This window comes from Octodon degus, unplaced genomic scaffold, assembly GCF_000260255.1.
Source record: "Octodon degus isolate 3935 unplaced genomic scaffold, OctDeg1.0 scaffold00036, whole genome shotgun sequence".
NCBI lineage: Eukaryota > Metazoa > Chordata > Mammalia > Rodentia > Octodontidae > Octodon > Octodon degus.
This window is the reverse complement of record NW_004524612.1, coordinates 6,532,395-6,546,902: the sequence shown is the minus strand read 5'-3', so window position 1 is coordinate 6,546,902 and position 14,508 is coordinate 6,532,395. Positions and strand designations below refer to the sequence as shown.

At 46.6% G+C, this 14,508-nt stretch overlaps 1 protein-coding gene across 1 annotated transcript in view; it reads right to left on the bottom strand.

Moving 5' to 3' along the window:
- Positions 1 to 5,729: 5,729 nt before the first annotated feature.
- The window catches only part of Atp6v1b2 (ATPase H+ transporting V1 subunit B2), a 25,893-nt gene continuing 17,114 nt past the window's right edge, over positions 5,730 to 14,508 (bottom strand). Inside the window, exons 7-14 of the mRNA XM_004630723.2 lie at positions 14,418 to 14,504; positions 13,865 to 13,962; positions 13,159 to 13,282; positions 10,791 to 10,941; positions 9,251 to 9,333; positions 8,555 to 8,659; positions 7,708 to 7,837; positions 5,730 to 6,007 (exon numbers count right to left, since the gene is read on the bottom strand). Coding sequence (XP_004630780.1) covers positions 5,868 to 6,007; positions 7,708 to 7,837; positions 8,555 to 8,659; positions 9,251 to 9,333; positions 10,791 to 10,941; positions 13,159 to 13,282; positions 13,865 to 13,962; positions 14,418 to 14,504 — 918 coding nt within the window. The 3' untranslated portion in view covers positions 5,730 to 5,867. The remainder of the gene's footprint in view (positions 6,008 to 7,707; positions 7,838 to 8,554; positions 8,660 to 9,250; positions 9,334 to 10,790; positions 10,942 to 13,158; positions 13,283 to 13,864; positions 13,963 to 14,417; positions 14,505 to 14,508) is intronic.

Sequence of the window (14,508 nt, the reverse complement as noted above, 5' to 3'; positions counted from 1 at the left end):
GGGCCCTGTGTGGTGGCACACACCTGTGATTGCAGCACTTGGGAGGCTGAGGAAGAAGGGTCACCTCCCCTTCAAGGTAGCCTGACCCCATATGGTGAGGCCCTGTCTCATAAAAAAAAAAAAAAAAAAAAAAGGTTAAACATAGAGTAATCTTAGGACCGAACAATCCTTCCATATGAATAAGCAAGATAAATGAAATGCATATGCGTGGAGACCCTTACACCAATGCTCAGGCAACATTATTTAGAAAGATTTTTTTTTTTTTTTTTTTGCCGAGCTGGGGATTGAACTCAGGCTCTTGCGCTTGGCAGGCAAGCACTTATTCTACTGAGCCATCTCCCCAGGCCCCATCATTATTTATAATGGTCTCCAAATGTCCCCTAGCCAATGAAGATAAAAAACATACCATACACTCAGTAATAGAAAGTCTGATATGTGTTTCAACATGGATCACCCTCGAACTTACCGTGCTAAGTAAAAGAACCAAGACACAGAGTCCATGTGCCTGATTCCGTAAGAAGTACAGCAGTCTCTCACTATTTCGTGGTTCGGCTTTTGCAGGTGCACTGTTTTGTGGGTTTTCAAAATATATTAGTCTAGGGGGTTGGGGAGTTGGCTCAGTGGTCTAAAGCACCTACTTAGAACAAGCTTAGGAAAGCACATGGGCCGCGGTTCAATCCCCCAGCACCACATGCCAGCCAGCCCCGCCCCCAGGAGGGCTGAGCTGGCCACACACACACACACACACACACACATAAATAAATAAAATAAATAAATTAAAAAAAATATATTAGTCTAGGGGGCTGGGGAGTTGTCTCAGTGGAATAAGCACTTCCCTGGCAAAAACAAGGGCCTGAGTTCAATCCCTGATTCCATAAATATATATACTTATGTATGTATGTTGTTAAAATTATGTAGGCTTACAAGTTTAGAAAATGCTTAAGGACATTAGAAGTGTCTTTAAAAGTGTGGGAAAGGTTTATAAGAGTGTAGGAAGGGTTTCTAAAGCCTTAAATGTATGTAAGTACTTAGCAAAGCAGACCTTGGTGTAAATGCTAGAACCTGAATCTTCACTGTCTTCAATTCCACCCTCACTCACCAGATCAGAAAGCCTCTACAGTCTTCCTTTGTATCTTTTAGAATCCTTAGCTATAGGGATGGTAGCTCCCTGAGATTTGCACAGGGGAAGCCCTTAGGGGTGAGTTGCCTGGGCTCCCTCTGTCTGGAAGGGCTGGGAAAAGAGCGCATTCACAAATCCTCCTCCCCTCCCCTGCCCCTGCCCCTGCCTTGGAGAGGAGGTAGTGGACCTGCTTGGCCAGACCTCAGCCTGGCTGCTTGTCCGTCTTCCCAGCAGTTTCCGCCTCACCGCTGCCGCTCCAGTGCCAGGGGTGCCAGCACAGGACCAGGGGATGGGAAGCTTAGTGAAAGGCATCACGGGGGACAGTTTTCTCAGTCTCCTGAACCCACCCTGGGTCTTGCACACATCCAAGCAGTGGAAGGAGACAGCTGCGGACATATGCAAGAAGGACACTTTAAAGAACTATTACAGGGAACCACAATTTTAATGGTTTTAAAAAAACCTAAATAAAACTTATTTTAATGTCAACTTTAGTTTCATGAGCTGCTTTTTAATGGACAGCACTCATGTTAAGCCACGCAGCTCCCTACTTTGTAAATGTACTCATAGTTACAGCTTCACCACCTCTGCCCTTACCCCTGGCTCCCGGAACGTGTGCACGGGCCACGGGAGAAAGGGGCCCGAAATAGGCCGAGGCTTAACAATACAGGAGGAAAAAGCCGTGGCTGTTAGAGATTCTGTATGATGAGATATTAAGTGTCCTGAGTTGTAGGATATGCCATCTTTTTCCTTGCACTTGTCTGCACTTTTCAAGTTGTGTGTCTGCAATGTGTGTCTATTAAGTAACCCACTAATGAAACTACCCCAGTGCTAGGGTCATGCCTGAGAGCCACTCACAGCGGGTCCTGGGGACCACGGACCCAGAGAACAGCGTGTCTCTGCTCAGAGCTCTTGACGTAATGCAGGCTTGTGGGCAAGCCCCAGCCTGTACGAGCTGGTCCCAAGACTGTTCAGCACATGCACCCCAGTTTCCGCATCTGCTGCACCTCTGCACTTGGGACAGCTTCCTGTGAGAGCAAGGAGCCAGGAACGGGGTACAAACACCACTGTGCAAGGAGGCTACATGGGGTTGAGTCCTTCTGGTGACTGAAGAGGTCAGTAAATCCTTTCGGCTTAGGTGTAGTGACGGCGAACCTTTTAGAGACCAAAGGCCCTTTGCATCACCAAGTGTCAGTACAGTAACTTAAATACTGAGGTTCTAGTCTAGAAAGAACAAGTCTCTATTAACATTTGTCTTATACGAAAGCCCAAGAAGGCATGTGGGCCATAGGTTCCGTACCACTGGATTAGGGGAACTAGGAATATTTACTGAGGAAGCTTGAGAAACAGCAACCCCTTCTTGCAAAGCTGGTAGCGATTCTCTCCAGGTGAGAGGCTAAAGGGCACCGTGATGGGAAGTTCAGTGAGGCCAGAACCGGGGATTGAACTAGGCCCTTGTGCTTGCCAGGGAAGCGCTTATTCCATTGAACCATCTCCACCTTGATTTCCAAGGGATGTTCCCCATCAGACATCACCCCATGTGGACTGCCTCCGGAGACAGCGCCGCCTTCGCTGAACCTGGAGCGCCTCTCAGGTGCGCAGAAGGTCCGCAAGTTCCTGGAGGAATTCCAGAACTCAGCTCGCCCCCACTCCAACCAAATCCCCGGGTCCGCAGTCAAGGGTTCTCTGTGCCTGTTTTGGTTTATTCTCATTAGCAGATGTCGCTTGGCCCCAGGCTTACATATGGCTCCACAACATGTATCATTTGACTCCGTGAACCACTGATGTCCCAGTTGCAGCTCAGAACTGCTCCTCTGCCCGTCTGGGGCTTTTCCGTCAAAGCGTGGCTACGGCGCCACTGCTGCCCTCTGGTGGAAATGCAGAGTACAGCTGAGGAAACGCAGTTTGAGGTTATCTGAAGGCCTTTTTTCCTCTTAACCTCCTCTCACAAGCTTCACCTTTTGGTGAGCCGGAGAAAGTTCGAACTCCAGGCCATTAGGCATCTTGTCTACATTCGTACCACCATCAGCCTCCTGAGACCCTGGAACTTTAGTCCCCATAAACCCCAGGTCCCTAGAATGTGGTGGCCAGGTGTGACCCCGATTCCCTGCTTGGGGTAAACTTTGGAAGTTAACATGCTGTTACAGAAAGGCCATGGATGAGGTCTAATGGGCCAGCCTCTGCCCTTTCCTGTGGGATCTTGGACATCATTTTATATCCCCTCATTAAAAAGGAAAAAATCTGTTGCCAAAGAGTCGTACGGTAGTTGTTACCTGAAATGCTACAGTCCTTACACTTGTAACTTCTCCAATGTTTGGAGTGGGAATCCTCTAGGGCCAAAAGAGCTGTGCGAAGGTAAAGCAGCGCAGAGCTGTGTCTTCCTGCAGGCCAGGTCGGCTCAGGCTCCCGCAGGGGCTGACCTGGTCCTGCTCACCCAGGCTCAGCCTCAGGGGCAGCCTCAGCCCACGCTCAGCAGATGGTCAGGGAGCGGTCAGTAACACCTGCATTGCCCATGCCTATACGCATCTAGCGAGGCTCTGGACAGCGTCTGCCCCACCAGTGAGAAGCAGGATTTCTCCCTGTTCCTAAACATGGTCACCTGTGCTTGCTGGCACAGTGGATGGCTTTCAACCCCAAGATGGAAAAGTGCTTAGGAAGAAACCTGGTCATAGCCAAGTAAGCAATGTGCCTGTTTCATTTTTAAAAGGCCCTTTCTTTGTACCTAGGTTTCTTCACAAAAGCAATTTTTCCTTTTGAGACTGCCTTAGGTTCTTGCAGCCTCTAAACGATGCTTTCAAGTTAGCCTAGGCTCACTTTACTAGGGTCAGTTTAGACAGCTTCAAAGGCATGGGATGCTTTACTGGCCCAGGCCCTGCCCACACCCTCTTGTGGAAAAGCAGCACCGTGCTGAGGTATTTAGCACAGGGGTCTGCATCTCTGCTTACTGCTATGAGACCTCACACTCTCAAGTAACAGTCAACTGGGAGCAGTAAATGCTTAGTGGCTCTCTTAATTGCCTTGACCTTTGAAGATCCTTGTCTTTTCAATGGTTTTTCCATGAGGTGTCATGACTGGTATGAAAAGGCTCTCTAAAAACGTTTCGCTAGCAAGTGTGACTTTCTGTCCTAATCCCAAGTATTAGGTAAGAGTAGTAAAGGCACAGGTTTACACATAAAGGTAGTGAATTGAAAGTGCTGGCAGGCCGGGCTGCACCTGGGGCGTTGCACACACAATGTGAGTCTTACACTAACCCACAAAGGCTGGGTCCTGTGTCACACAGCTGCAGCTGCGAAGGGATGCCCTCCATCCTCATCACTCTCCTGCATTCGGGCTCTAGACGTCCTGAACGTAACGCTAGAAACCACCGTGGGAAACCACTGCTTGCTGTGAAGAGCTAGCCCCGAACATTTGGGAAGGGCAGCCGCCAAGACACAAGGCTGTCACACACTGGCACAGTGCCTAACACACAGGGCCTGGTCCAGAAACCAGCTGCTTCAGTCAAAACCGGGTTGAAGAGGCCCATTATCCACTTGCTTGTTGCTGTTGCTTTTCTGATTATAAGATACAGAGACACTTTAGGTAGCTTACATTTAACTTAACATTTATTTTCATTTTATATCCAGAAGTCACAATTTCTACATTAAAATATAATCATGCTGATGCCCCCCACCCCCGGCCCCTCAGAGAAAAAGTGAAGAACTTTACACAACTGGGAAGGTGGAATGCATGGAGTAGGGACACTGCCGCTGCACCTGAGTAACAGAGAACACGAGGAGGCTGAACACTAGACTCGGTAGAACTGCGCAGAAGATGGCTGGGCTCACCCCAGGGAGGAACGAGACACTAGCACTTGTGCCACAAGATCACCTGGCAAGGGCAGAGCGGGGTCAGCAGCAGGACTGCCCAGGGACAGCTCTCCCACAGACCTGAAAATATCCGCACACCTAAGAGCACCTTCCTCCTCACTGTCCTGAGGGTCTGCTCACACTTGGGAAACTGCAAGCCCTGTCAGCGTGTCAGCACGTGGGGTGGATGCAGGCTCGCTCTTATTAGACTCCAGCGCTTTCCGAGCCACAATTCTGTCCGACTCCAGGGCTCCCCTGCACGGAAGCCGAGGGGGGAACGGCAGCCGTGCAGAGCTGCACGGTCCGCGTGTCTCCTGGGGAGAGCAGTTCCACACAGGAACCCCAGCAACCAGGTAGGAGGAAGAAAGGCCACTCCTGCTGGTGTCACACCGGGAAGAGCGGTGGACAGTAAAGCCACCTGCTCGGAGCAGAGCAGACCCACAGGCACACCACAGCCGGAAGCGGCTCAAGGGCGAGCCTCCCGGCTCCTGTGAAAGGAGGCTCCTTCCGGAACTGCCCTTGATTTCCTAAAGTGTGTTAGCTTCGGAGCGGTACTCCTGGGGGGCTGAGAGGTAAGGGCTGGGAGACCCAAACAATGAAGACATTATTAGGCAATCGACCACACCATTATGTACAATACATACAACTGTAAGAAAACTTTTCCTCCATCCCTGCAGCTACTTTAAACAAAGCACTGAAGATCAGGTGCTCAGAGTGAGGATATTCTACAGTCTGTTAGCAGTTTAGACATTGCAACACTGGCACAATAAGTTACCTACTCTTCGCTTTTAATTACAGGGTGACACGGTAAACTCCCACTCAGAGGTGGGGATGGAGGAGTGCAAAAGGAATCAGGAAAACAACCAATGCTTCACGAGAGCGTCCCACCACAGGAGCAGCAGCAACTAATGCTTTGCAGAGTCTCGAGGGTAAAATTCACTCAGGGTGCTCTGAGGGATTCTCTTCAGCATTTCTTTGGGGAAGATTCGGAGCAGCTGCCAGCCAATGTCCAAAGTCTCATAGACACTGCGATTTTCGTAAGGACCTGAAAAAAAAAAAAAGGCATTGAATTAATGGCAAAGTACTCCGGCTCCTCAGTGTTAAGCAAGTTATTATCCTGTTAGGTCAGAAAGCACTGAGGGCAGTGGTGGCCTGAGACAGTGGGTGGCCGTGTGTATGTGCGTGCGTATGCATGCATGAGGGGGCGGGGGCTGTCTGAGCCACTGTTCTTCATCACCAAGGGGATCTGCAGACAGTGGAAATGAGATTTTGTGCAACCCAGAACACAGGCCCGGATCTGAGGGACACTTGTAGAGATGCTCAGAAAGCCCTGGGTGCTAAGTCGGCGGTGCCTAAGGCTGTCATTTTCAACAGCATACCTGTAGCACTCACATTTTATTTACTCATTCATCAAGCAGGGAATCAAGAGCAGCTGGAATCCTGGGTTCCTCTCCCTGGAGAACTTCATATGGACTAAGTGTTTAACATACCGAGGTTAAAGAATCCCAGTAATCACTCAGATTTTGGAGATTTTTTGTATGAATAAGGTATCAGAAAAGTGCGTGAATCCCAAGGGTGCTGCTGGTGCATAACCTCAAAGTCACACAGTTGCTGCAGCTGTCACTGGGTCAGGAACTGGCAAGCCAAACAGCCCGAACACCCACGTGCTATGTATAGAGGCCCACTGCAGACGTTTTAGTAGAGGGACCATGGATAAAATGAGCAAGGTGACCGAGTCCAGAAGACGGTAAGGAAGCTGGCGGGCCTTGAGACTCTGGTCCGCGGGCAGCCCTGTCTCCCAGGCGCTCCTTTCACCTGCCTCTCTGGCAACGGCTCTGCAGAATCAGAACCTGCACTGCAGCTCACCTCCCAGCTGACCTCAGAGCTGGTCAAAGTCTGAGAAACTGGCTAAGACTTGCGAGTAGGCGTGAAAACAAAGGCGGGCAGGCATTTCAGAGGACAGCCAAGTTAGCACAGAGCTCATCACTGGAGCGTAACTGATATGGTTAAGAACGATGCCCAGATACTGAACAGGGTTCACCAGGGCAGTGATCCTGCCAAGTGTAGACAGAGCCCACTGCGAAGGTGACAGGCGCACGCAGCTGGAACAAACACTGGTTCTGGTCCTCCAGGCCTGAAGGGTTGGCAGTAGAGTAACAACAGCATCCCTGATGCTGGTGGACATGAGGGAACTCAGAAAGCGGTAAGGGCAATGCGTGGCCACGCAGTGCACACAGCACAATCAAGTTCACGGTAAAGGGGAGAAATGGAAGTGAAAGGCGGGGGATCTTCTTGGAATGTTAGCAACTGAGCAGGAAAGCAAAAAACTAAGAACACGAGATGAAAGCTGAGGAAATCAAAGCCTCAGACACCAAATGACTCTGTTCTCAGGAGAGCTGGTGATAGAGGCTGAGAGAAGTAGGACAGTGGCTCAAGTTGGGCACTGCCGCACGTGCTCACAGTCCTAGCACTCCGGGAAGCTGAGGCAGGAGGACTGCAAGTGCCACCCAGCCCAGGCAACTCAGTGAGACTCTGTCTTACACGAAGGTCTGGAAATGTAGTAAGATCCTCTCAAGATATTCAGAAGACGGAGCAGAAAAGGCTCAGGTTCAGGCAAAGGCATGGCAAGTGCCTAGAGCTTCTCTAATCAGAGAGAAGACCGGAGCGGGAACAGTGTAAGTTCTGTCAGGTGGGAGGGGTCTTACACGGCATGAAGCTTCCTGCTCAAGGAGACAGTCAGCTTACCCTGACTGATGAAGTTCCTCTCGAACTTCTGTAGGAACTCCAAGTAAAGAAGATCGTCCGAGGTGAGCGCCTCTTCTCCCACCACAGCTTTCATGGCCTGCACGTCCTTGCCGATCGCATAGCATGCGTACTGAGGAGAAGAGGGCAGTGAGAACACACCTGCGTGGCTGCGGCTCTGGGCGGAGAAGCCACAGCAGTGCGCGCACGCCAGGCCCACGCGGAGGCCCCGCAGCACTTCACTACGAAGCACTCCCTCAGTAAGAAGACTGCCGGCAACGTGATGCAGGCAGCAGGGACACTACAAACATTCTTTGATATGTTAATGGCTTATGTTTATAGCATCTGAAAAACAACTCATAAATCATGGAGAAAGCCACCTCGAACCTCCATATAAAAACATTTGTGTAGCACAGGTTTACTGTTTCTACTTTATGGACAAGAGCATTTTTGTGTTTAGTGTACAACCTCACATGAGTACAGAAATCAGACTTCACAGAATATATAAAACTATATCCTTCAGTGTTCTGGTGGCTGCCCAATGTATTAAACAAGAAGTATGTTAAGAGTATCCTTTCACGAATATAATTACTACTAAAAATTAAAACAGCCTTTTTTTAAAATTAAAAGCTACTTTTATAGAATTGGTTGTGATTTTCAAGCTTTAAAATCTTGATTATAAGCATAAATCCTTATTAGAAAAAGTCTGCTTTGACTTAAACAAAGTCTAGTTTCAATTCTACTTGGAAGGGAGAAAGCAAGCGCAAACACAAGACAATGGACAAGGCGGCACCAAGTCCAGGAGGGCGCTCTGTGGTTTCCAACACCAACCTCAGAAGAGCACACGTACCAGCTGGTTGGATACGTCAGCATGGTCCTTCCGTGTCATGCCTTCTCCAATGGCAGACTTCATCAACCGTGACAGTGAGGGCAGTACATTAATAGGCGGGTAAATCTTGGGTGGAATAGGAGGGAAAAAAATGGCTGTAAGTACAGAATGCAAGCTCTGCTGGACAAGAAGGATTTACAATTATTATCCTCACAATTATATAGATCTACTGCATTTGTTTCCTGGATGGTTCTAGTATCTTCTTGGTACTACGCTGTGCTAAGAAACACTTTACTATGTAAAATTTCTGTTGAGCTTCTCAAGTGCCGGGCTTACAGGTGTGCACCATCACACCCAGCAGTGTTTCTTGAAAATCAAACCCAAAGAAGAGAATCTTCCCTTCGGATAGTACAAGACTACCTGGAAGAATTATGCATTTTCACCATCTGCCTGATATCAAGTCTATCAAGTCTTTTAAACTCTGACTCAAAAAATCATACACAAATGAAAAGAGTAACAATCGTTCCACCTCAACGTTGATTTCTGATTCCAGTTCTTGCTACAGAATCACCAAAAATATTTTTCTATTAATGATAAGAATGGGGCATTCCATTCATTATGGAATAGAATACCCCAAAATGTTCTTTCAGGGATGCTGACTGCCTTGTAAGGTACAATACAGTCATGAGCCCCCGGTGCTGTCCTACTGTCAGGTACCTGTCTGTTGTGCAGCTGTCTGTCCACGTAGATCTGGCCCTCGGTGATGTATCCCGTCAGGTCAGGGATGGGGTGAGTGATGTCTGCCGGTGGAGGACACAGGGTTAAGTGCGCAGCCTCCTCATAACCAAGCCCAGCTACTTTATCCAGAAAGTGCCCCTCACAGGACCCTTTCATGGTTATAGGAATGCTCTGTGTCTGGGCTGTGCAACTGGAAGCACTTAATTTCAAACCTTGTTTAATTGTAATTAGCCTGAACTGATGCAGCCAAACGCACCTAGGAGCCACTGCATTAACCCATTTACTCTGGTCACAGCAGCTCAGCCAGGTTACAGCCACAAAGTTATCAGGCCACTTTCACAAAAGGCACTCTCCCAGTTAGGTGCTTTCTCGTAAACTATTAAACAAAACTGTGTTTTAAACACAAAGTTCCCTTATAGAAATGAGCCAGCTTTGCATACACTGCCAGAACACTTGCAGTCCACGTACCATCTGAGACGGACATGCACCACTTCACTGTGCAAAAGACAGGAATGCCAGATCAGGAAGATGACAGTACTGGGGCACCCATTAAAAAGGTCACACAACACAACATGCTTCCACGGCTGTTAAAATTACATACAGCAACCCTTCAGCTCCTTTCTCACACAGCGCTTCCACATCAGAGGTGCAGCAGCACGCCAGTTAGTGCAAATTACAAGTTCAAGCTGCACAGGCTGTGGCTCTGTCACCCTTGACCCTGACAGACTGCTGCTGGGAGGACCAAGCGAGTGAACGTTGCACTGACATGGCACTAAGAGCGACACCACACCACTCATTATGAGAATACACTGGGTGTGAAGGTGTCTCATAGGACTGTTTCAAGCACAGACAGCAAGGAGATACCCTGAACTGAGACCCAGCAGAGGGATGCTAGCAGCCGTGCTCCAGGGGCACGCTGGGCATGCCGAGCACGCTTTCAGACAGACCCGATGGAACCCGTAATGAAAGAGGCTTCTCCCCAGCCCCCAGCTGAAGGTTTGTCTCTGGAGCGCCGCGGAGCTTGCTGCCAGTGCTGTGCACCTGGCACTGACCGCAGGCTGTCTTACACTACTGGTGTAGGGCCATACACGATACCCCAACTAGACTAACTTCACTAAACAGAGACAATAAGTTCTTACAATCCTTACATCTAAAACAATGCCCTGCAAAATGTTGCGACTCAATAATACCCAGTAAGTAAAAATTTAAAATACAAGGAATATTGTTTTGTGTCCACAAAAGGAGCAATTTTCAAATGAAAAAATTTATCTGTACATAATTAACTAGTTGAAGCAAACTCATAGATAAGCTTTTTTTTTTTTTTTTTGTGGAACTGGGGATTGAACTCAGTCCCTTGCACTTGCTAGGCAAGTGCTTAGTCTACTGAGCTATCTCCCCGGCCCGAGGATAAGCTTTCAAAAGAATTTAAATTAAAAAACATAGATGCGGGTAGTCCTATTGTATCATCGAAGCTCTTACAATACGTAGCTCTGTTACAAGGTAAAGACCAAAACCTTACCATCATTGGGCATGGTGAGAATGGGGATTTGAGTAATAGAGCCATTGCGACCCTCCACTCGGCCTGCGCGCTCGTATATCGTGGACAAGTCCGTGTACATGTACCCTGGGAAACCTCGCCGACCGGGGACCTCCTCTCTGGCTGCTGAAACCTACAGTGGAGCCAAGAAGAAGCCCATGTACCAGAAGGCATCATGTAAGGCTTAGTTTTTCTGAACATACCAACTACCAAGTCGAAAATCCCATCCTCCCATTTGAAATACGATCTTAAAGTGATGATTTAGAAAAATCCCAAGAAATATACACTCTAATTTATTCTGTGGCAAAAAATTGATCATTGAAAACCAACATCTTTTTTCTGCCATAACATTTATCTTCAAATGGCCTATTATAAAAAATCCACTTGTAATTTTACAAACAAAGGAAATGAAATGTGTACCAGGAATCACTTGTTCCCTTTTATCTCATGCTCGGGTCGTTATCCCCAGTTTACAGTTGGAATCAAGCTCACATATTCATGAGCTTCCCAAATCAGAACACCAGGAGTCTACACAATAGCACAAAATGAGAGTAGAAATAAATGGCTGTCTTCAGAGACACTCGCCAAGTGTCCGAGAGTACAGGCCCAAATGCCCACCTACATCCATCAGGAGCCCCAAGCAGGGAGGCAAACTTGTGGCATGCACGGTTTTCTTTTAAGATAAAAGATGTTACTGTGTGAAATTTTTTTAAACTAAATCCTCAGCACTCAGGATTAGCTGAGTGCTGGAACTTTGCTGCGATGAACAAGTGGGTTTTGGGGTGTGGTTTGGGCCCCCCTCTCTACAAGGATCGCCATCTCTGAACTAGAGCACCCCCTCAGCGTACACCTGCTCCAGCTGTACTACCAAGGTGTGTTCTACAGACCACTAATTACAAACACGCAAGGAGACAGCAGAGAAAGCGGGGTAAGCAGAAACACTCTTGTGACAACTGAGCACAACACATCTGTCTGCTGTCTAGTAAAAAAATCTGGGCCTGAAAGTGGCATATCTTTTAAAAAATTTTCACTTTTTTAGTAGCTCATTTTTGCTGCTTTTGCACAAGTGCTGGTCCACTACTGCTCAGAGAATAAGTAGGCATCACCAGTTAGTGTGAAACACAGAAACAGGGCTGGGGAGATGGTTCGGTAGAATAAGCGCTTGCCTGGCAAGTGCAAAAGCCTGAGTTCAATCCCTAGTTCCAAAAACAAAAAACAAAAAAACCACACAGTAACAGAATGAGGTAAGTTTATGTATGCTTTTAGGATTTGAAACAGCTAGGTGTTTATACATTAATGTGCTTTTTTAGAAGTCTTTCTCCTTTTACATGTTTACAAGTTACTACAAATATTCGATAACTTGATTAGAACAAACATCCCAAAACTTCTAAGGGTGGTAAGAATCATCAATGTTCTGCAATAAGCATTTGTCTTATGAAGGAAGATGTTCTCAAGGGAACGTTGGCTATTTATTTAAATAATGTATCACTAAAAACAGAACTCTAAAAAGGGTTAAAAATTAATAGAGCAGACAAAACAGAACCTCCCAGGAGAGCCAGACATGGTGGCACACGCCTACAATGCCAGCACTCGGGATGCTGAGGCAAGAAGACCACTGGGACTCCGAGGCCAGCCCGGGGTACACAGTGAGTTCCAGCCAGGCTGAACTGCATGGTGAGACCTTGTCTAAAACAAAACAAAACAAAACAAAACAAAACAAAACAAAACAAAACAAAACACAACACAACAAAAGAAAGAGCAGACATCCCAGGAGAGTAACTGAGTGAAGAGCTTGCAACTTATTCCCTGTTACAGTCTCTTTTTAATCTATGGAGACAGTGTTTTTTTGTTTTTTTGTTTTTTTTGTATTTTAGGGAACGGTCTACAGGGTATTCAGGGTCTCACTACTAGACTGGACTTGTAGTGATCCGCCTGTTTACAGCCTCCCAAGAGCTGGTATTACAGGTGTGCGCCACCATGCCCAGTCTCAATTGCCATCTCAGTGCACCCCAGGGGAGGGGCTGGCACAGCAGGCCTGGGGATTGAACCCACCGCCCCTGCACCTGCTTGCAGGTGCTTTAATCTGCTGAGCTATCTGGCTGGCCCGATTATGCAGACAGTGTTAATAAGCAGTCCAATAGCTTTAATCTCATCATGTGACATTTTACATTGATGGAAAAAAAGGTGCATTTTCTTTTTGATTAATTAAGGCATCTTACTAATAAGTGAACAATAAACTTAAAAACATGACGAAAGAAAAATGAAAACTCACAAAAGGTCTGTCTAGATAACCCTGAAAATTAGTCCATTTGTTTAATTCAGAAAAAAATCCCCAGAAAGCTGAAGTTACCTCTCGAAGTGCTTCAGCGTAAGAACTCATGTCTGTCAGGATCACTAGTACGTGCTTCTCACACTGGTACGCCAGGAACTCAGCTGTGGTCAGAGCCAGGCGAGGGGTGATAATCCGCTCAATACTGAAAGGAAAGGAAGTGCCAGGTCATGCAACTCAAAAGCAAAAATAAATTCTGGAATAGTAGTTTCCCTTTTAATAAATTGAGAGGTTAGCAACTGTTAATCCCCCAAATTCTCAAGTAAGGCAGTTGTTCTGTTTATTTACATAGTAAGAATTACTTTTTGCTATAAATTACTTAATAAATGCCCTATGACTTCTCAGAAGTAGTTTTTCAAAACTGAGAGGTGGTGGTGAGGAAAGAAAGGAGTGAAGACATGAAAACAAGACCTTTCAGATAAAGAGAAAGTAATTTACTGAAAATCAGTTTGATGAAAATAGATATATTTATACATAGATGTGTACGTAACAATCCATTTATCTTCAAAATAATCCTGTAAGACAAGTATTATGTGCCACATTTTCTGAGCTTCAATGTCTAATTTGCCCAAGGCCAAAAGAAACGGCTGAAATTTAAACACAGGCTGAGATCGTGCCCAAGTCCACAGGCTTTCATTATAACATAACACGGCGGTACCTCCCTAGTCTTAGGTGATGCTTCTGCCCCTCAGTCTGCAAACTGAAAGAAACAGGTCTCTTTACTTACGTTGGGTCATTAGCCAAGTTCAAAAAGAGGCAGACGTTGTCCATAGAGCCATTTTCTTCAAAGTCAGATTTGAAGAACCGGGCGGTTTCCATGTTTACCTAAACAGCAAGGACCTCATCAGAGCTCGGGGAGGAAGGCTGACCTGAGGTCTACACTGTTCCTTCTTCTTCTTTTTTTTTTTGTGGTACCGGGCACTGTTCATTCTTTTAAAATTTCAAGAATCCCCAGATTTTTCACAAAAGCCAGGCTCAGAGTAAAGAGTCTGCTTTGGCACAATGAATATTATCAAGTTTGAAGAAAATGTTTTATTTACTTATTTTTAAGAGCAGAATACTTATTGGGGGGAAAGAAGCTTCTGTCCGAGAGAAGGACAGAAAGGGTTGAAGAAAATGTTTTAAATGTTAATTCTTAGTTTGGTCAAAACGTAAAGCTGCAAATTCTCTTAGAGATTAAGCCAACTGTAATGTATGTATGTGTAACTTACTGTGCTACAGTGATAAACTAAGCTATTAACTTTATTTGTTATACTAACACAGAAGGACGTTATACTTACACCCATAGCAGCAAACACAATTGCAAAATTCTCCTCACTGTAATCTACTACATCTTTGGATTTCTTTACCAGACCAGCCTGGCGACAGATT